Raw genomic sequence first — 21,241 nt, 5'->3', positions numbered from 1 at the left:
GTAATTGACTTCTTGCTCTACGGACATTGATTACCTGCCAGTAACTGGAACCCCATGGCAATTACACATTTTTCAGCCTTGACAATTGATTCTCAACAGGCTATTTGATCACACTCAAACACAAGCCTATCCTCAGCCCAATATCGCCATACACCCACTGCAGTCCATGGCTAGCTACATGGTCAATTGCTCTCTTCCTAATGCAGCAGTGCTGAGGGCAATTTTACCATCCCTACCACCGGCTGTGATCAGCTGAATCAGCACATGGTTTGTTTCAATAATTTTTCCAGTTAGGTATGCTCAACCACTCGCTCAGATATGTTCATGCGACTATTAGAGAAGCACAGTTACTGCCACATCTTTAAGAGAATAGCAGTGGGAGGAATGTCAAGCCCTATTTTTGAATAATAGTGTAGATTTTCAATTGTAAGATGTTCTATTGCTTGTTCTTTTCACAAAATCCCACTGGTGCGGCGTTAAAAAGAGAACAGTACAAACCCTGGTTAACACTTTACAGATGCGTAGTTTATTGATCCATTAGAACAGACACATAACTAAATCATCAATTTAAATCAGACACAGAAAATAAATGTTCTGTTAATAATCTGGATAGTTGCTGCCCTTGCAGTTAAAAAATTTTGTTGGTCACACACCATAAAACTGTGGACAAGAAAAATGAATCAATGCATTATTTTCTCTTTTGTGTAACATAGCCAACTGAATGAAATAGCAAACGTTAAGTGCTTGGATCTTGTGATATGATTGATGCAGCATCCACTTTCATTTGATGTGTGGATTTTTAAAGTGATATTATTTTAAAACTGAATTTACATTTGCGCATTGAATTTTCACCCCCTCAGACTGCAGTGGTATTTGCAGCTGGCTATAGATAGCTGCATAAATATTGGCAAAGCACATGTCGAATTTAAATGAGGTCCTATTTTAGCACTTTAAGTTTTAAAATTAAATTGATACGAACCAAATGAATAAAATTAACAGTACACTTCATATCACAGATCCCCAATTCATTGCCAGCAATTATGACTTTCCAGGTTTTTTCGATGCACCAAATTTCCAATGTACATTTATCATCCAATGCTATTCTTGATTACATGGACATAGTACCTATGCGTCATCCGAGGCATTATAGATTACTGGCATTTTTAATCACTTTCCATTTGGATTTTCCTGTCATTGTGAACCTTAACTGAAAAGATTCTGCATGAAGAGATTAAAATACTGAACAGCTTTGACAAATTATACAAGATATTTTTTAAAGTGAGTGTCTCGCATCAGTGTTTATGGTTGGTCAATTCCAAGGAATTTTGATTTACTGGTTATTTAGCAAAAAAAAAAAATCTCCTTCCTAATGGAAGGGTGTAGGGGACATTCAGATGGTTTTGCTCTATTTATTTGCGCCTTCGACCGTAGTATTGGATTCTTTCCCATTCAGGTGGTGCCTCTGGAAAAAAAAAGGGTAAAAAATTCAATATATCTCCAGACTTTGCTGCATCTCATCCTTAATCAGAAATAAACAATTAACGTTTGTACTTTTTTCCAAAAATTATTTTCTTTTTCCTCTCCTCCAGCACATCATTGTAGCAGCTTACACCCATGCCATTTTCCATAGAATCCATAGAAACCGTACAGCGCGAAGGAGGTCATTTGGCCCATCGGGTCTTCACTGACCCTCTGAAAGAGCACCCTATCTGGACTCACTCCCCCATCCTATCCCTGTAACCCCACCTAACCTGCACATATTTGGATGCTAAGGGCAATTTAGAATGGCAAATCCACCTAACCTGCACATCTTTAGACTGTGGGAAGGAACCTGAGCACCCGGAGGAACCGTACGCAGACATGGGGAGAACGTGCAAACTCCACACAAGGTTTCAGAATTGAACCCGGGTCCCTGGTGCTGTGAGGCAGCAGTGCTAACCACAGTGCCACCATGCCACTCTTCCTTCAGCAAACAGATTGGGTCAAGGACCCTTAAAGATTCTGAAGTGAACTTTTCTTGTAAGTATTGGCAAAATGGAGGTGCCGTCAAATGAGATGGCCGCTTCATTGGTTTTCTCTGCAATACAATCGCTGCTGGAGAATTGGACAGCACAATGGATTAGCCATTGGCCTTTCATCTGTGTAATTTGGCCTCAAATCTGGACCGCAGATACTTCCACTATCTGAAATAAGTGGACAATCTGTTTCTAATTGGCAACAGCCTAAGTAACCATGAATAGCTCAGAGGCAGAATATTTAATGTGGTATTAGTGCAGAAGCAAGAGCTCCTCAGCTTGTGTTGGGGTACAGGATACTTATGCCCAGTGGAGGCATACCCTATTCATAACCTTAAACATGGATGGTATACAACATATAATTCTCTGTAACTTCTCTCTTATTTAAAGTGGTGACTAGCACGGTGGTTAAAATGGAAAGTTCACTATTGAATAAACATGGGTGGGGACCTCCCCCTTGAATGGGAATATCTAGGTGGAACCTAGTTGTGCAATTTAAACCTACTATTGTTTATGGTTTACCCAAAAGTCAAAAACATTGAAGTTCTCGACTTCACGTTTCCAAGTGTTGAATGTAACAAAGAAAGCCCCAGTGACCGTGCCACCCTAAAATCTATTCTCCATTCTTTTCCAAAAGTGCACCAAAACAGAAACTTGACTTCCTGGTAAAAATACAAAGGGAATCAATTCATGATTCAGGCAGAGAAATTTCACATTCCATGTAGAGACATGTGAGGTAATGCATTTTGGGAGAAGAAACATGGGGGACAATACAGGCTCAATGATACAACCTTGAAGGGAGTACAGGAGCAGAGGGATCTTGGAGTTCAAGTGCATAATTCTCTGAAGGTGGTCAGGCAAGTTGAAACAGTGTCAAGAAGGCTTATAGGACCTTTGGTTTATAAATGGAGGCCTAGAGTATCAAAGTAAGGAAGCGATTATACACCTCTACAAATCATTGGTCAGACCTAATTTGGAATGTTGTGTTCAGTTCTGGGCACCTTATTTAAGGAAGGACGTTAAAACCCTAGAGAGAGTGTAGAGGAGATTTACTAGAATATCAGGAATGAGGAATTACGGACACAAGGAAAAATTGAGAAACTGGGTTTGTTCATAGGATCCCTACAGTGCAGAAGGAAGCCATTTGGCCTATCAAGTCTGCACTGACCCAAGCCACCTCCCCACCTCCTATAACCCTTCAACATAGCCTGCACATCCATGGACACTAAGGGACAATTTAACATGGCCAATCCACCTAACATGCACATCTTTGGGTTGTGGGAGGAAACCGAAGCACCCAGAGGAAACCCACACAGACACAGAAAGTGCAAACTCCACACAGACAGTCACCCGAGGCCGGAATTGAACCCGGGTCCCTCACGCTGTGAGGCAGAAGTGCTAACCACTTCTGCTTAGAACAGAGAAGATTAAGAGGTGACCTTATTGAAGTGTTCAAAATTATGAATAACTTTGACAGGTAAAGAAGGATATTCTGCTTCCACTAGTTGGTAAGTCAGTGAGTAGGGCTAACAATTTCAAGATGGTCAGTAAGCAAGCTAGGAATGAGGTGAGGAGAAACGTCTTTACCCAAAGTGGGGAGTTGGAATGCATTGCCTGGGAGTGTGGTGGAGGCAGATTCCATAAGAGGTTTCAAAGAGAGAAGGATATATATTTGATTAATTTAAAGGGCTACAGAAATAGGGCTGGGGAATATGGTTACCTCGGTAGCTCTTTTGGGAGCTGGCACAGACACGGTGGGCTGAATGGCCTCCTGTGGTGTAAAATTCTATGAGTCTATGAAAAAGGTAATCTTTTCAAGAGAATCCAACAGCAATGCTGATAACGATGCCAGCTACTAAAACCACCTCGACTAACCTTTAGGAACAAACCACTTCCTTCAGCAGGCCCACAATAGCTGCTTCTCCCATAATGAGCTAAAGACATGAACTATGAACTACAACGCATAAAAGTGCATAGTCCTCTTGAACCATAACTTTCTTAAGTATGTGTGTGTTTGAGAGTGATTAATGTACCATTTAGACTCGCAGAGTGAGTGAATAAATAATCCTCTTTATTTAAACCCACCAAAGCTTGCTTCTGCTTATTTAAACTTGAACCCATACTCAGGGGTTGAGAAACACAAGAGGATAAGAAATAGGAACAGCAGTAGGCTATTCAGTCCCTCAGGCCTTCTCCACCATTCAATAGGATCATGGCTGATCCTGGCATTTCTCATGTCCACATTGCTGTCATTTCCCCATACCCTTGATTTCCTTACTGATCGAGAATCTATCTATATCCAATGTAAATGTGCACAAAGACTCTTCCCCCACAGCATTCTGTGGCAAGAAGTTCCAAAGACACTCAACCCCCTTAGAGAAAAAAAATCCTCATCTCAATCTTAAATTGGCACCCTTCTGTCTGAGACTCTGCCCCCTGGTCCTAGATTCACCCATGAGGGGAATATTCATTCAGCATTTACTCTGTTAAGCCCCTTAAGAATTCTAAATGTTTCAATGAGATCACCGCTCATTCATCTAAATTCCAATTAATAGAATCCCAACCTGTTTAACCTTTGCTCATAAGGTAATCCTTCCATACTGGGAATCATCCTATTAAACCTTCTCTGAACCACCTCCAATCTTTCCTTAAATAAGGGGACCAAAGCTGCTCACAGTACTCCAGATGTGATTTCACCAGGACCAGCACCTTGTACAGTTGTAGCAAGACTTCCCAACACTTAAACTCCAACCCCGTTGAAATGAGGGCCAACATTCCATTAGCCTTCCTGTTACCTGCTGCACCTATATGCTAGCACAAAGCCCCTTTGTGTTGCAACTTGCTGCAGTTTTTCACAATTTAAATAATATTCTGTTCTTTTGCGCTCCCTTCCAAAACATACTACTTCACATTTTCCCATATTATATTCCATTTGCCAACTTTTTGCCCACTTACGTAACCTATCAATATCACTTTGCCAAACTGTTTGCATCCCTCTCGTAGCTTGCCTTTTCACATGCAGTTGTCTGCAAATTTGGCTACAGTACATTTGCTTCTTTCCTCATTAATATATATTGTAAACAGTTACAGTCCCAGCACTGATACCTGTGGAACTCCACTGGTCGTCAACCTGAATAAGAATTCCTTATCCCCACTCGCAATTTCCTGTCCGTCAACCAATTCTCTATCCATGCCAATATACCACCCCCAACACTACGGGCTCTTATCTTATGAATTAATCTTTTGTGATGTATCTTGGCGAATGCCTTCTGAAGTCCAAATACAACACATCTACTGGTTCCCCTCTATCCGTCCTCAAAAAACTCTTGGATGCTAGGATGCAAGTCATCAGGAATTATCTGCTTTTAGCCCCATTAGTTTGTCTAATAGTATTTCTTTAGTAATGGTGATTGTATTTAATTCCTCCCCTGTATTTTTTAGTATTAATGTCATGTTCGAATTATCTTCCACTGTAAGACTGATGCAAAATATCCTTTTAACTCTGCTGCAATTTCCCTGTTCCCCATAACTATCTCCCCAGATTTGTTTTCTAAGGGGCCTATGTTCACTTTGACCTCTCTTCCTTTTTACATATTTTTAAAAGTTCTTATTGTCAGTTTCTATATTCCTTGCCCTCATTTAAGTTTTTTCTTTCTTTCAACTGAACACTCTCCTTAACTTCCTTGCTTAGCTATGCTTGGTTTATCCCTCTGTTAGAATCTTTCCTCCTTACTGGAATATATTTTTGCTGAGAGTCTCCCCCACCCTCACCCCCATCTTTCCAGCCACATGTTCATCCGATATATCCTGTTATTTCTACTCTGACTAGCACGTGGCATTGGTAGTAATCCTGAGATCACTACCTTTGAGGTCCTACTTTTCAACTTTCTTCGTCACTCCCCATATTCAGCTTTTAGGGCCTCATCCCTATTTTTTTTAAACCTATGCCATTGGTACCCATGTGTATCATGACCACTGGCTGTTCACCCTTCCCGTCAAGAATGTCCTGTTGCCGCTCAAAGACATTCTTGACCCGGCAACATACCATCCTGGAGTCTCATTTGCAGCCACAGGAATGCCTATCTATTTCCCTTATAATTGACTCCCCTACAACTTTTGCATTTCTGCAGTTTTTGCTCCTCCCCTGTGCCACCCCAACCATGGTGCAGTTAAATTGTCTGTCACTGCATTTTACTGAGAGGACATTCCCCTCAACAGTAACCAAAGTGTTACATCTGTTTTGCAGAGGAATAGCCACAGGAGATTTCTGCACTGCCTTCCTCGTCCTCTTGCTCTGCCTGGTGGCCACCCATTCCATTCCTGCCTGGGGCCACTTCGCCTGGGGTGTGACCACCTCCCAAACGTGCTGTACTTTATACAATACTCTCTGCTTCGCGGATTCTCCACAGTGTCCCAGCTACTGCTCCAGCTCCAAAACTATGGCTTCCAGGAACTGCAGCAGGTGACCTGCACACATGCTAGCTCAGGGGATTGGAAAAGTACCCAGCTTCTCTCAAAGAATAGGGGGAGTAAACCATGGCTTTGAGCTCTCCTACCATGACTTGCCCCTTTGGATTAAATCTTTAAAGGACTCTGAAAGTTGAATAGTATCAATTACTTTTGGGCCCTTCTTCCCTTCACCCTGTTAAAACAGAATATAGCCCTTCCAAAGTAGAAACCACAGAATAAAGACGTTACAAAATATAAGCGATGATAGGAGTATAAATACTCACCATCTGTACTCACCCATTCAATAGTTTCCACTTGCCCTGCATCACCTTTGAATCCCAGCATTACGTCAGGAGCTCCACCTCTGGATCGAGTGGAGAAACACTGGGCTGCTCCTTTTAATGTTTTCCTGCAGCTCTTCTCAGCTGCCCCTCCCCAGATTCACTCTTTCTCTGACCTCTGGTGTTCTGTACTGGAAAAGTTACTGAAAGTCTCTCTTTCCCCTTGTGCTCTAAATTCCTGAAGATTTTTTATTTTAAAGAGCAGAAGTACTCACAAATCCCTCTCACCAATCAGGGAAAAGAGACGGATCACCTGCTCCCTTTTTCACCTAACTCTGTGTTTCACCAAAGTCCAGCTGCACTCTAATGCAACATAGCTGCACCCAGTGCCAACCTTTATTTTCAAAGGCACACTGAATAGGGACTATAAGGGAACGGAGATAAGGTTTTCAGCTCTCTCCCATCCCTGTCTGTAACCGTCACAACTGGCTGTGCTATACTTGATCTTTGTGAAATATTTCTCTTCTATGTAACCAAGCATTTGAGTATGAAATTACCGAAATCAGTTTTTTCCTATTTATCTAATAAAAGGAAGCTACTTCAGGGACACATTCATTTTCTTTCACAATCCAAATGCAGTAGTGCACCAGCATCCTTTTGACAATTATCTTGTGTTTGACAGCTCTAAATGCTGCAAGTAAAATTAATTTGGATTGCCTCGATCCAGTTCATTGTTGGCGAGACTATGATAACACAGTCACATTGTGGTATGATTGATAATATCATTCATAGTGGTGAACAAAATGGAAAGAGACAACTGGTTGTGGGGAAGGAAAGCTGTGTTCTTTTCAGTTTAAGGCAGATGTGGGAAATGGACTAAAAAGGGCTATACTGTCCACCACATAGACTCCCGACAGTTTAAGGCGGGTTGGTTTAGCACAGTGGACTAAATAGCTGCCTTGTAAAGCAGACCAAGGCCAGCAGCGCGGGTTCAATTCCCGTACCATCCTCCCCGAACAGGTGCTGAAATGTGGCGACTAGGGGCTTTTCACAGTAACTTCATTTGAAGCCTACTTGTGACAATAAGCGATTTTCATTTTTTTCAGTGCCGAAGGAGGCAGTTTGATCCATCGAGTTTCCACCTTTGAATAAGCACTCTAACCATTTACACTTCACTGTCTACCCTGCCCTATCCCTGTAATCCAGAACCTAACCTACACATTCCTGGACATTAAGGGGCAATTTAACATGGCCAATCCACCTAACTTGCACATCTTTGGACGTTGGGAGGAAACCGGAGCACCCAGAGGAAACCCATGCAGACATAGGAAGAAGATACAAATTCCCCACAGACAGAGGTCAGAATTGAACCCAGGTCCCTGGCACTCTGAGGCAGCAGTGCTAACCAATGTACCAACATGCTGCCCCTCAGTTCTTTACCTGCATCTGGTGAGTGTGGCCTGGCAATCAATCATAGAACCCCTACAGTGAAGAAAGAGTCCCATCGAGTCTGCACCAACACTCGGAAGGAGCACCCCACCCTGGCACATGCCCCTGCCCTTTTCCATAACCCCACGTAACCTTTTTGGAAACTAATGGACAATTTAGCATAGCCAATCCACCTAACCTGCACATCTTTGGACTGTGGAAGGAAACCGGAGCACCCGGAGGAAACCCACGCAGACACAGGGAGAACGTGCAAACTCCACCCAGACAGTCGCCCAAGACCGGAATTGAACACTGGTACCTGACTGTGAGGCAGCAGTGTTAACCATTGTGCAATCCTGTCGTCCCTAATCTACTAAGTGGAAGCTTTCTCCCTGAATGATCAATTAAAATGAGCCAAAAATTATTAAAATACTTCAAAGAATGATAATGCAGATTTTAAAAAATTAATTCAAGGAATGTGGACTTCTCTGACTGGGTCAACATTTATTCCCTTTCTCTCAAACTAATTTATTGAAAAATGTTTGGAGCTGAAAAGCTGCACAAATAATTCATGTCGGAAAATAATAAATCCAAAGTTGATTTGATTGACTATGGCCTGCTACGTACCCACACTATTAAGAGTGGAGAAAGGAGGAACAGACCAAGATCAGAAATTGTGTGTCATACCAGCACTTGAAGACCGTCGTCCCATAAGGCCAACGAACATTTCTCCCTTTTGTCCTTTGCAAAAAAACGGAAAAGAAAATCATGAGTGTGAATTGAAGCCATGTCTACATATCTATGTTGCTGCTCTTCAAATATTATATGTCACTTTCTTTTCGGGTTGATCAAAGTTAGTGATGTTTCTGTGACAACAATGTTTCTTCATCCAATTTCAGAAATGCAGTCCCCCCCCCCCCCCCCTCCCACCATCCATTTTACCTTTTATGAATTTGCTGCCCCACTTTTTTATCCTGTGAAATATCCTGTGTAATGTTCGGTCCTGTTACATAACATGACAAAGTCTGCTTCACAACATTCATTAAAATTTACTCATTTCATTTTTGTTGTTGTCGGAACTCCCTCCAGACAATCACCAACCCCATAAGTTCCAGTTTATATGCCATAGTGAACCAATTAGAAAAGATCCCAAGATACCTATGATGGAATTCACTCTCTTTAAAGATTTCCTGATATGCATTTGCATTGCATTAACACTTGATTTTAAATTATAAATTTGTAATTTACAGGAATTTAGTATTGACTGAACTCCTTTCTAATAGGGATGCTTTTGTTGTTACTGGGACACACAAATGGTGCATACAATAGGACTGACAAGAACACCACTTATTTAATGACAGATTCATAATATGTTAATGTCAGATGGAGGCGCACATTCCCATTTCAAGCACACTGTGCCAGCATCAGGTTCTTCCAGGGCAAGCATATGTAAATGAGAAGAATAGGTCAGATTGCTCTTTCCTCACAATGCCTTTATTTCCATAAACCTTCTTCAAATGCAATTGGCAATTAATGCTAACTTTATTTTTTAGAACAAACAATACTTTTACTTTATTGCTTGCTGACTTTCAACGGTCTTTAAAATACTGCAAGGAACATTTAATATGTAATGGAAAATTCAGGCTTGTTATAACTTAAAAGCAAGGACTAATTTCACAGAAGTCCCTCATTTAATTCCTGAACACTGAAACATAATATTTTTGGAATAAAGATGGCAGTGATAAATGCTAACTTATGTGCTGTGGGCCTAAAGATGTGACATACAATTACACTACTTGAGCACAAATCAATTGGAATCCTGAAAGTTTACAGCAATAAGTAACCTTTATTCAATTGAATTGGGGATTGGGTTCAAACCCTCGTCTCACAGGTGAAAGGACAAAGTGACAACAGCTGGAATTATCCAGCCATCCGGATTCTCTTTTCCCATTGGCAGTGCACCCCTGCCCACGGGCATCACAGTGGTGTGGGGTGGTTTAAATGGGGATTCCACTGACAAGCGACAAGAGGATAGAATCCCGCTGCTAGCAGACGGCGTGCGGCCGAGAAACACGCCGGGGTGGGGGGGGGTGGAGAATCCCGCCCAACATCGTTCTCCCAATGTCGTTCGTCATTCAAATATCAAAAGGTTTTAGATCAAATTTGAATCACTGGTATTTCCTCTATTGAATATTAAGAACTCACCAAGTGGGAAACTATAACTGTGTACCCTTGTCTTGCTATTGCTATACAGCACATGACATCACAACTTCAATGTGTTGAGGCACAGTGCCATGTTCCAAAACAATATTTTCTTCAAATAAATACCCACACGTTGCTTAAATTATTGCAAAATGAGGAATCGTTCAGTCTACCATTTTCATTCCTTCCACGGGCAGTGGCAACTGACTCTTGCATGGACCTTATCAAATGTGCTTTTTCTCTTGCAGTGTATGTTAAACGGTTTGCTTCTATGTCAAATGCACATTTTAACATTTATTAATCATCTCTGTACGAAAAATGAACAATCTGTGTGTGCCTTTCATTTCTAATTCCTAGACCATTAATTTACCTTTAATTTGCTTATATGCAGGTTTTTCCCAATGGCTCACCTGAGCGAGTCTGCCACCTTTACCATGGGATCTCTAATAGCACTTTCTGTTTGGGAGTCACTGGCACTGACACCCCATTGACGCCTTTAATTAGCTTTAGTAAGAGCTAGTAAGTTCTTACTTAGAGAATCTCTACTGCGCAGAAGGAGGCCAATCGGCCCATCAAGTCTTCAGCAACCCCCTGAAAGAGCACACCATTCAGGCCCATTTCCCCCCACTCTATCCCCATAACTCCCATCTAACCTGTACATCCCTTGACACTAAGGGGCATTTTTTTTAAATCATGGCTAATTCACCTAACCTGCACACCTTTGGACTGTGAGAGGAAACCGAAGCAGCCGGAGGAAACCCAAGCAGACAGGGGGAGAATGTGCAAACTCTACACAGACAGTCCACCCGAGGTTGGAATTGAACGTGCGTCCATGGCGCTGTGAGGCAGCAATGCTAACCACACTGTCACCTTGCAACCCCAAATACTGGGCACAAATGGGAAAATTATTCAATTTTGCAATATTGTGCACTGAATGCCATCTATTCAAATTCAGAAGATTTGATTCAGAAGGAATGATAGCATTGTACATAGAATCCCGATAGTGCAGAAGGAGGCCATTCAACCATCGAGTCTGCACCGACCCTCCGAAAGAACACTTCACTCCTCTGTCCTATCCCCGTAACCCTGTGTATTGATCATGGACAATCCACCTAATCTGCACATCTTTGGACTGTGGGAGGAAACTGGAGCACCCGGAGGAAGCCTACATGTTGTGTAAAATCACACAACCATACTCAAGTTTCCTTTATATTGGATTAGTGAACGGTTCCTTCTCAGGTACAATTGTGTGTAGTTTTGGTGTTCTTATCTGAGGAAGGATGTTCTTGCTATCAAGAGAATGCGAATGTTTACCAGATTGATTCCTGGGATGGTGGTACTGCCTATGAAGAGAGACTAAGTTGGTTAGGATTAAATTCATTGGAGTTTAGAAGAGTGTGAGGGGATCTCTTAGTATAAAATTCTATCAGGATTAGACAGGGTAGATTCAGAAAGAATGTTCCTGATGGTGGGGGGAGTCCAGAAACTAGGGGTCATAGTTTGAGGATAAACGATAAACCTTTTAGAACTGAGGTGAGGCGAAATTTCTTCACCCAGAGAGTGGTGAATCTGTCGAATTCACTACCACAGAAAGTAATTGAGGCCAAAACATTGTGCAATTTCAAGAAGGAATTAGATGTAGCTCTTGAGGATAAAGGGATCAAGGGGTATGGGAGGAAGGTGGGATCAGCGTATTGAACTTGATGGTGGAGAAGGTTTGATGGGCTGAATGTCCTCCTTTTCTATTTTCTATGTATGGTTCTATGTATCTCCTGTTCTTTCATAACTGCCATGATCAACCCCACCTCATTCAAAATAAATATTAATTTTTCAAACTACCACTCAATCTCCAAACTCCCTTCCGCCTCGAAAGCCACGCATCAAATTCATACCTATCTTTCTGCAACACCCTATATTATTCCATCCAATTAAGTATACACCCTATCCACAGCTTGGCAATGGCTCTTATTAAAGTTCATTCTTACTGTAAATGTGGTGCATTATTCCACCTTGTGCTCTTGAACTTCGCTGAGACATTTGACATGATCAAGCACGTTCTTCTCTTTTAACATCATTCCTCGTTGTTCACCTTAGTGCGACTGCCTTTGTTTGATATCTCTAACTTATCTGATTGTAGCCAGAACATTTCTTTTTTTTTTTTGTGGCAATTGTTAACTTTTTTTTATAAATGTTTTTTATTCAGTTTTCATGTTTTATATTGAACAAATTACAAATTGTTAGAGAGAGAAAAAAACACGCAAAAATTAACATATATATTTACAGGTGAGCATCTTCGTAGTAATAACTGTGGCCTCCCCCTCTTTGTCGGCATACTTATTTTACATTCCCCAACATGTTTATTGGCGTTTATTTAGTTTGGTTTTGGGCCTTAGCTAGCCATCAAACCCCCGTAACGAGCCCGTAGCCCCCCGCCCCCCCCCCCCCCCCCTCCCCGCCGGCTACCTTCCCCCGACTATTCTTCCTCTTGTACGTTGGCCACAAACAGGTCCCGGAACAATTGCATGAATGGCTCCCACGTTCTGTGGAAGCCGTCGTCCGACCCTCGGATGGCGAATTTGATTTTCTCCATTTGGAGAGAATCCGAGAGGTCGGACAGCCAGTCTGCAGCTCTGGGCGGTGCTGCTGACCGCCAGCCAAACAGGATTCTACGGCGGGCGATCAGGGAGGCAAAGGCAAGGGCGTCCGCCCTCCTCCCCAGGAATAGATCTGGCTGGTCTGAAACCCCGAAGACCGCCACTATCGGGCATGGCTCCACCCTCACCCCCACCACTTTGGACATAGCCTCGAAGAAGGCTGTCCAGTACTCCACAAGTCTGGGGCAAGACCAGAACATGTGGGCATGGTTGGCCGGGCCTCTTTGGCACCGCTCACATCTGTCCTCCACCTCCGGGAAGAACCTACTCATACGGTTTCTCGTTAAGTGGGCTCTATGTACCACTTTTAGTTGAGTCAGGCTGAGCCTTGCGCACGTGGAGGTGGAGTTGACCCTATGCAGTGCTTCGCTCCAGAGTCCCCACCCTATCTCCATCCCCAGGTCGTCCTCCCATTTCCTTCTTGTTGCGTCCAGTACGGTGTCGTCCCTATCTACCAGTCGGCCATACATGTCACTACAGTTCCCTTTCTCTAGGATACTTGCGTCCAGTAGGTCTTCCAGTAGTGAGCCAGAACATTTCTAACCATGGTTTATCTTCCTGTTATCAAAAGAATTACTTCCGAAGTTGCTCAAGCTCCTTCTTCCTACTTAAGAGCTGTCCCTTGACAAATCACCTACAAGATATGGGATCTGCTCCTTTTCCTATGCCATTGACACCCAGCTATTCCTCTTTTGGTCCTCTCCTGAACCTCTGTTGTTAGAATGCTTGTCGGATATCTAGTCTTCCACAACGCACAATTTCCTATTAGACCTGGAGCTTAGCTACCATATCCATATTTGTAATGCAGAACAAGGCCAGCAGCGCGGGTTCAATTCCTGTACTGTCCTCCCCGAACAGGCGCCGGAATGTGGCCACTAGGGGCTTTTCACAGTAACCTCATTGAAGCTTACATGTGACAATAAGCAACTATTATTATTATTATAACCATCACACACATTTCCCACCTGCCATTTAAACCTACATTCATGCTTATGTTCACTCCCAAATGAACACTTCTAATCGTTTCAAATCCTTAACATTCGTAAACTATAAATCAGCCAAAATCCTGCTCCCCTTATCCAATCTTGCACCATGTGCCACTTGTCTATCACCCCTGACTTCACAGATGTACATTGATTCCAAAGCCCCAATGCCTCAAATCTAAACTTCTCATGATCATGTTTACTTCCCATTGTGTTTTTTGCCCTTTTCCCTTTTCCCCCCCTGCAATCTCCTCCAAATCTCCAAACCATTATTCAAAAATGCATTTCTAAAATGCTGTAGAGTAAACCTAATGATCATAGGAATGGAAGCTGGTATTAAGAAACGACAAGTATTTTGTTGAGGAATATATTGGTACTCGTGGATTTCAAAAAAAGTATGGTAGCACAAGTACAAACAGCAGACAGCATCTATACAACACATACTGGGCACTTATTCCTGTATCCAATCTGAAATGATTTGTATTAAATTATGCAGAGCTGCTCCAAACTGGAAATGTTTGATATTTAATTAATGATCTGAATTGAGATTTGAAATTCCAATGCGGCATTTTCTATTTCCTACTAACGGACCTTAAATGAAAGAGCAAACACATAGACACATGAATGTGATCATTCAGATAGACTTACTTTTACGACCAATGATACCTGCTTGTGTTGGACCTGGAAAATGATAAAAAGAAAATCCAAATGAATACCAATCTTAATTGCTTATGTTCTGTGTTTTTTCATTCCTTGCCTGTCCTTTCTTAAGGGTAATAACATTTACATGATAGATTCATGGGTGCAGGTGGCTTCCTGGTAACTCATCCAACTGTTTATTCCTCAGGTATGAGCTTGGACAGTAAGTGGCAGTGGGATGTTCAGCAATGATGATAATCAAAGCTAAGACTCATCTAATTCTAGCCATTCATCCACAAGAAAAGTTTACATTGACGTGTTTGAACAGTTTACAATCACGGATGAGGAATTGAACCTAAGACCTTTCTGGACCAAATGTATCAGGTACTCTCACAGGAATCATTAGAAACAACATAGAACAGAGAACATACAGTGCTGAAGGAGGCCATTTGGCCCATTAAGTCTGCACCGACCCAGTTAAGCCCTCACTTCCACCCTATCCCCGTAACCCAATAACCCCTCCAAACCTTTTTGGACACTCAGGGCAATTTATCATGGCCAATCAACCTAACCTGCACGTCTTTGGACTGTGGGAGGAAACCAGAGCACCCGGAGGAAACCCATGCAGACAGGAGGAAAACGTGCAGACTCCCCACAGACAGTGTCCCAGCGGGGAATCGAACCTGGGACCCTGGCAATGTGAAGCCACAATGCTAGCTACTTATGCTACCGTGCTGCCCATGTTACTCTATTTGTTTCCATTCACTTTCCTATTAATCTCTTAATCAGTGCAAATAAAAATAGATATATATTTTTTCTTTTACTTAAAATTTTATTTTTTGAGTGGAAAGAGCACTGATAAGCTTTCACTTCAATTTTGTTTAAATGAAATCCTTTTATTCCAATTTAAAATTCCTAATAATGTATCAGAGAATCAGTATTGAGATGAGCTTATGTATTACCATTGTTAATGCATTTAACTGGACAAAGTCTCCAACATGATAGTTTCTTAAAATGAATGTTCAAATTTCTTTGAAAAACATTTATAAAAATAGCAAGAAGTTCAAAACAGCGTCGAGTTAATGCATCTTTGAAAAGAAAACAATTTGACGATAGAAAAAATGAGCACTGCATGCTAATGAATTAAAACTAGTTTTACAATTTTCTGTCGACAAAATATATAATGTATCAGCAATACATTAATATTATAGATATCATATATTAGATTAATGTATTGTTAGATGTTGTTGATAACACAACATATTGAACAATTACCACTTGGCATATTGTTCATCAGAACCTTATGCCAAATTCTCCATTTACTAACTAGAATACATTTTCAGACTTTGCACTACATAGCAACATTGTAGAAGATTTGATTTAGTGTGAAATAAATCTAAAACACATATACTGAATTCTATCATCTGTATATCCAAATAGGCTAGAAGGGAAAAGAGAAATATTAAAAATAACACTTCAGATAGAGATTAAATCTGCAATAACTTTTTAAAAATACATTTAGAGCACCCAATTATTTGTTTCCAATTAAGGGGCAATTTAGCGTGGCCAATCCACCTAACCTGCACATCTTTGGATTGTGGGGGTGAAACCCACACAGGCACAGGGAGAATGTGCAAGTACACACGGACAGTGACCCGGGGCCGAACCTGGGTCCTCAATGCTGTAGGCAGCAGTGCCAACCACAGCTCCACCGTGCCGCCCTATATCTGCACTAAAAACTAATGGAAAACAATTGAGAAAGACAGTAAATTAATTGCTGTCAGTACATGATATTATAAATGAACAGGCTCAGGGAGATTCATGTCCAAATGTGAAGGTAGGTTTGAAATCAATTTTGGTCTGGTGGGGCATATATTATAGTGTAAACAAAAGATAGAAATAATAAATGTTCAGACATAATCATTGACTGCGGTGATTATGCAGAGCCCAAACCAGAATACGTATTGGACGTATTGGCCAAATGGCGATTAATTTCTTAATCTAAATGTCGAAGACCTGAGAGAAATCAATCACATTTCCCAAGGAATGAATATATTAATGCTGTGATTAGGAACACAGGAATTACGAGCAGAAGGAGGCAATTTAGCCCTTCTAGCCTGCTCTGCCATTTAATCAGATCATGGCTGATCTCTTCCTGGTCTCAAATCCATCTCCCACCTGTTCCCCCTATCCTGTTAACCCGTTGTTTAATCAGTCAAACAAATCATGAGCAAGCTTAACTACGTATTGGAATAGATATATGGAATAATTTGTCAGTCAAAATAAGTTGCATCAAAAGAATTAAAGTGTGAGGGAAAATCTGCGTATAAGGGGTAGCACAGCGGCACAGTGGTTAGCACTGTTGCCTCACAATGCCAGGGACCCGGCTTCAATTCCGGCTTCGGGTGACTGACTGCATGGCGTTTGTACTTTCTCCTCGTGCCTGCTTGAGTTTCCTCCCGGTGCTCCAGTTTCCTCCTACAGTCCAAAGATGTGCAGATTAGGTGAATTGGCCATGCTAAATTGTCCCTCAGTATCCAAAAGGTTAGGTGTGGTTACTCTGTTATGGGGCTAGGGTGGGTGCGTGAGCCGAGATAGGGTGCTGTTTCCAAGGGGCAGTGCAGACTCGATGGGCCGAATGGCCTCCTTCTGCACGAGGGATTCTATGCAATCCAGTCAAGCAAGCATTAACAAAAAATGTTTGGTTTTAGACAGTGGTGTAAGTTATAAACACAGACTTTTCACAATCTTACATTCTAAAAGCTGGGGTAAATAGAACAGATATTATGAAGATTGCATTCAATTTGAAAAACAGATTGTATTGCCGCTTCGTAGAGGACAAAACTATGCAAGGTTCAACAAATCTCTGACAAAATGATGGAGATAACGTTTAAGGGACATTATCACGTCAATGGGTGACTGCAAGAACAGGTAGACACATGACAGAAGGTGCAGTCACCAATCAAACAGGACACACAGTATCTATGATAAATGAAACCCCTTACAAAAGGGCAAGGACATACATTATGATAGGTACAATCTCTTACCAGATGCACGTTTACCCATTAAACCATAGAACTTATCAAATTTTGCTCTTTTTACAAGGCGGGCAAACTGCTGCATGATTTTGTTGTCTTCAGGCAAATCATCCTAAAGATAGAGAAAGAAAGGTAAATGCTGTTTCTTTTCTCAATATTTTAAATAAAGAAGAGCTTTCTTGACAGATCTCATTTGGATGAGCGTTTGAGTGCAGTGGAGGAGTAAGTGGTTCGAAGTGTACGATGGAAGCAAAAAAAAACTTGATGGATTGACAATTGAATATCTGGTGAATCAGGAATGTGAGAAAAGCAAATAAATTATATTATATATATATATATATAGCAGTTTAATCGTTTCACATGATTTTAATAGAGAATAGTTGGTTAAAATACAATTTAGTAAATCACTGCTACATATTGTAGCTTTATGTATTAAATAGACTGTCACCTAATCCTAGAGTAGTAAAAGGGAGCCCGCCCATTGAAATCATGTTTAGATTCCTGACAAAACTGGGAGAGACATGGGCTTGAGGGGGAGGAAATACATGCTGAGTGGCTTCAGAAACCAAAGAGGAGATGTTGGAAAATCTCAGCAGGTCTGGCAGCATCTGGAGGGAGAGAAAAGAGCTAACGTTTGGAGTCCGGTGACTCTTTGTCGAAGCTGAGTGGCTTCAGCCTGGGCTCAGACTGAATGCCACTGTCATTGGCATCGGAGGTGAGGCTAAAGGCGAGGTGACAGCGTTTATGAAGATTATAGATAGATAGCCTTTGTGTTTTGGTCTAACGTCTCTTCCCTCTTCCAAAGTCAATCACGACAGGCGCCTTCCTACCCAAACTGTTGGGTTTGCCCGTTTAATTCACTGAATCGGGTGATATCAACAGCCTCAAGGGTCATTCTATTTCCTTTTCAAACACTACTCTTCGAGGAAGCTGAAAATTAAGGCGACGCCGGATTTTACTTACCAACGTGTCACCTCGGTTCACTGTGAAATGTTATTTTGGAGCGAGTGAGGTGGAAGTGGATCAAAGGGGGAAAGTATCACACACAGGGCGACCTGGCAGCATCCACAGGCGGATATTAACTGGGATGTCTTCACACGAGGCTTGTAACACTCCAGATAAATGTCCGGGATGGGAGCTGCTGAGGTTGGAAGGTGGGAATTCGGCTGGTTTGAAATTGGGACGTCGATTCTCTCCCCCAATCCACACTGTTTTCGTGTATTCTTAACATTATTGTAATCCCTTGCCCAGCTTCAACCTGCTTCTCACTTGATCTCACTCCATCCGTGTCCCCCTGCTAATCTCACCTTCCCTTTCACCACTGCAACATGCACAGGCTTTCCTGACATCCTCCTTTTTCCAACTATCTTTTCCCTCTCCCTCTCTCTCTTTACCTTGATGGGGGTTTGGCAAGTTCCAGACGCAGGCTGCCGGAAGGAAAGATTTCCAAACAAAACCCAAAGCTGTTGAGAATATTGGACCGAGTTAAAAGGTCTTTTTACCTGCCAGTTCTCGCTGTCCATGTTCCAGGAGCCTCCCTCTAGAGCTGGCGACGGCTCCTCCGCACAGCAAACATGTACAAGCACTAGGCTGAGCAGGAGGACCACTTTAAGGCTTTCCATTGTAGAGAGGCGAGCGGACAACTTCGGAGTTCCGATTTCCTATTGGCAGTGGAGGGGAAGAAGTGTGACACAGGAGCAATCGCGGAATCTATGGTATTAATTCGTCTTGTAAAATTAACAGACAGGCTTAACTCAACGGAAACGACAGAGAGAGACAGAGAGAGAGAGAGAGAGAAACAGAGCAGATCCCTTATCCCATAGAACAGAACTCAAAAAGTTACTCCCACAACCTTTCAGTCAGTTTCACTCGGCTCTTTGGATTCCTTCTGACGTCTCTGAACGCCCGGGACTCATTTATACCCAATCCCAACGTGATCTGCCGGGCTAAAGCCCTCCTTCTGCCTCCATCAGAAGCGAATGAATCACCCGCCTGTCCTTTGCAAATCCCACTGATTCGGTGTGGGAGATGTCTCCGGGCGTGTGTTATTTAATGAGGAGCGGACCCTGTGCACACCCTCCCTCCGAACAGGCTCAATGGGATGGATGGAGCCCTGACGGCAAGAGGGGCACAAAGGAAAAGGATAAGAGAATAGAGGGAAAGAATGGCAGAAATCACAGACCCCCCCCCTCTCCAGGGTCACAACACAGACCATTAAAGACTCGCTCCTTCCCCGCTCTTCATCCCATTTCAGGACAAGCTATAAGCCTTTTGGGAAACCACTTGTATGTTTCAAGTCCCCCTATTTAAGGGGTGAAAGTAACTAACTTCTCTTTGTAAAATACCCCCCCCCCCCCCCCCCACACACACACTCCCTATCGAGATTGTAGAGTATTGGCTGCGGGGAGTCAATAAGGACTAGATTAGGGGACAAGTATTTTTCTTCAGAGATTCCAATATTTGGATATTTGCCTCAGATGTACTGATTCATTTAATCAATTTCCAAAACTACAAAGGCAACGATATTGTTGCTTTATTATTGGGGCGGAGGGTGGGGTGGGGGGAGCAACATGTTCCTTTTCCTCCTCATCTTCATAGCACGCACACATATCGTTGTTTTTTTTCCACCTGTTAAAATCGAATGTGGAATTCACCGACTGGTGGAAACAGGACTTCGGGATTTCGGACCGAGTTTGCTCCCAATTATTCAGAGTGGAGTGGATCAAATCCGAATAACCACTTGTATAATCTCACTGGAATAGTACTGTGTCAGGTTCTGGATATCTCCTGATTAAAATGTACATCACGAATATTACAGGTGGCACTAAAGTTAACCGATGTGTCGGAGACAGTAGTGTATCGGGCATGTTGAAGGAACCCTAGCCCCGATTTGGATATAGGAGAAAGTTTAAGGAGCTGTAATCCAGATTTCGTTGTAGGAGGAGCGAGTTTAAGGAATTCCAGTCCAGATTTGGATATCGGGATTAGTTAAAGGAGCTTTAGTCCAGATTTGGACTTGGGGGTGAGTTGAAATAGGTCTTGTACAGATTTGGATATCGAAGTGGGCTGAATGAACTCTAGTCCAAATTTGGGCTTGGGGTGAGTCGCCCAGATATGGGGTGCTTCGAATGAACTCCAGATTTAGATACGGGGTGAGTTGAATGACGTCTAGTCCAGATTTGTACTTGGACTGAGTTGAAGGAACTGTAGCCCTGATTTCGATATAGGAGTGAGTTGGTGAGGTTCTAGTCTAGATTTCTGTTATGTATCAGAGAATAGGAGCAACATCTCTTAATAGACCTCTCCTCGTGTTTTACAAGAACCCAGAGTGTGGGCACCACCATATCCTTTTTCTTTGCAGCAACAAAGAAATATAACAGAGGAGAACACTGGCGATGAGGACTGAGGCAGAAAAATCACTGGAATAAATTAGTGGACTATATCGTGGAGATGGCATCGGGTGCAATGAAAGATTCTTGGCTCCGGACTCACACATGCACACACAGACGGTGGGTGAAGCACTGCCGTTGCTGAAGGTTTTTTTTTAAATGA

At 42.3% G+C, this 21,241-nt stretch overlaps 1 protein-coding gene across 4 annotated transcripts in view; it reads right to left on the bottom strand.

Annotated features, from left to right (window-relative positions):
- Positions 1-503: 503 nt before the first annotated feature.
- Positions 504-21,241, bottom strand: part of LOC119954412 — an 83,053-nt gene continuing 62,315 nt past the window's right edge. For 3 of the 4 annotated variants that reach the window (XM_038779610.1, XM_038779612.1, XM_038779613.1), the window contains 5 exons: positions 19,192-19,350; positions 17,699-17,801; positions 14,661-14,693; positions 8,861-8,914; positions 504-1,462 (listed from right to left, as the gene is read on the bottom strand). In XM_038779610.1, coding sequence (XP_038635538.1) covers positions 1,410-1,462; positions 8,861-8,914; positions 14,661-14,693; positions 17,699-17,801; positions 19,192-19,350 — 402 coding nt within the window. In that variant the 3' untranslated portion in view covers positions 504-1,409. Of the gene's footprint in view, positions 1,463-8,860; positions 8,915-14,660; positions 14,694-17,698; positions 17,802-19,191; positions 19,351-19,541; positions 19,696-21,241 lie in introns of those variants that run through there. The other variant, XM_038779611.1, reaches the window with a different exon arrangement.

Source organism: Scyliorhinus canicula, chromosome 19 (assembly GCF_902713615.1).
Source record: "Scyliorhinus canicula chromosome 19, sScyCan1.1, whole genome shotgun sequence".
NCBI classification, from domain to species: Eukaryota; Metazoa; Chordata; class Chondrichthyes; order Carcharhiniformes; family Scyliorhinidae; genus Scyliorhinus; species Scyliorhinus canicula.
The sequence above is the reverse complement of the archived record's forward strand: the minus strand, read 5'-3'. Positions and strand labels throughout refer to the sequence as shown.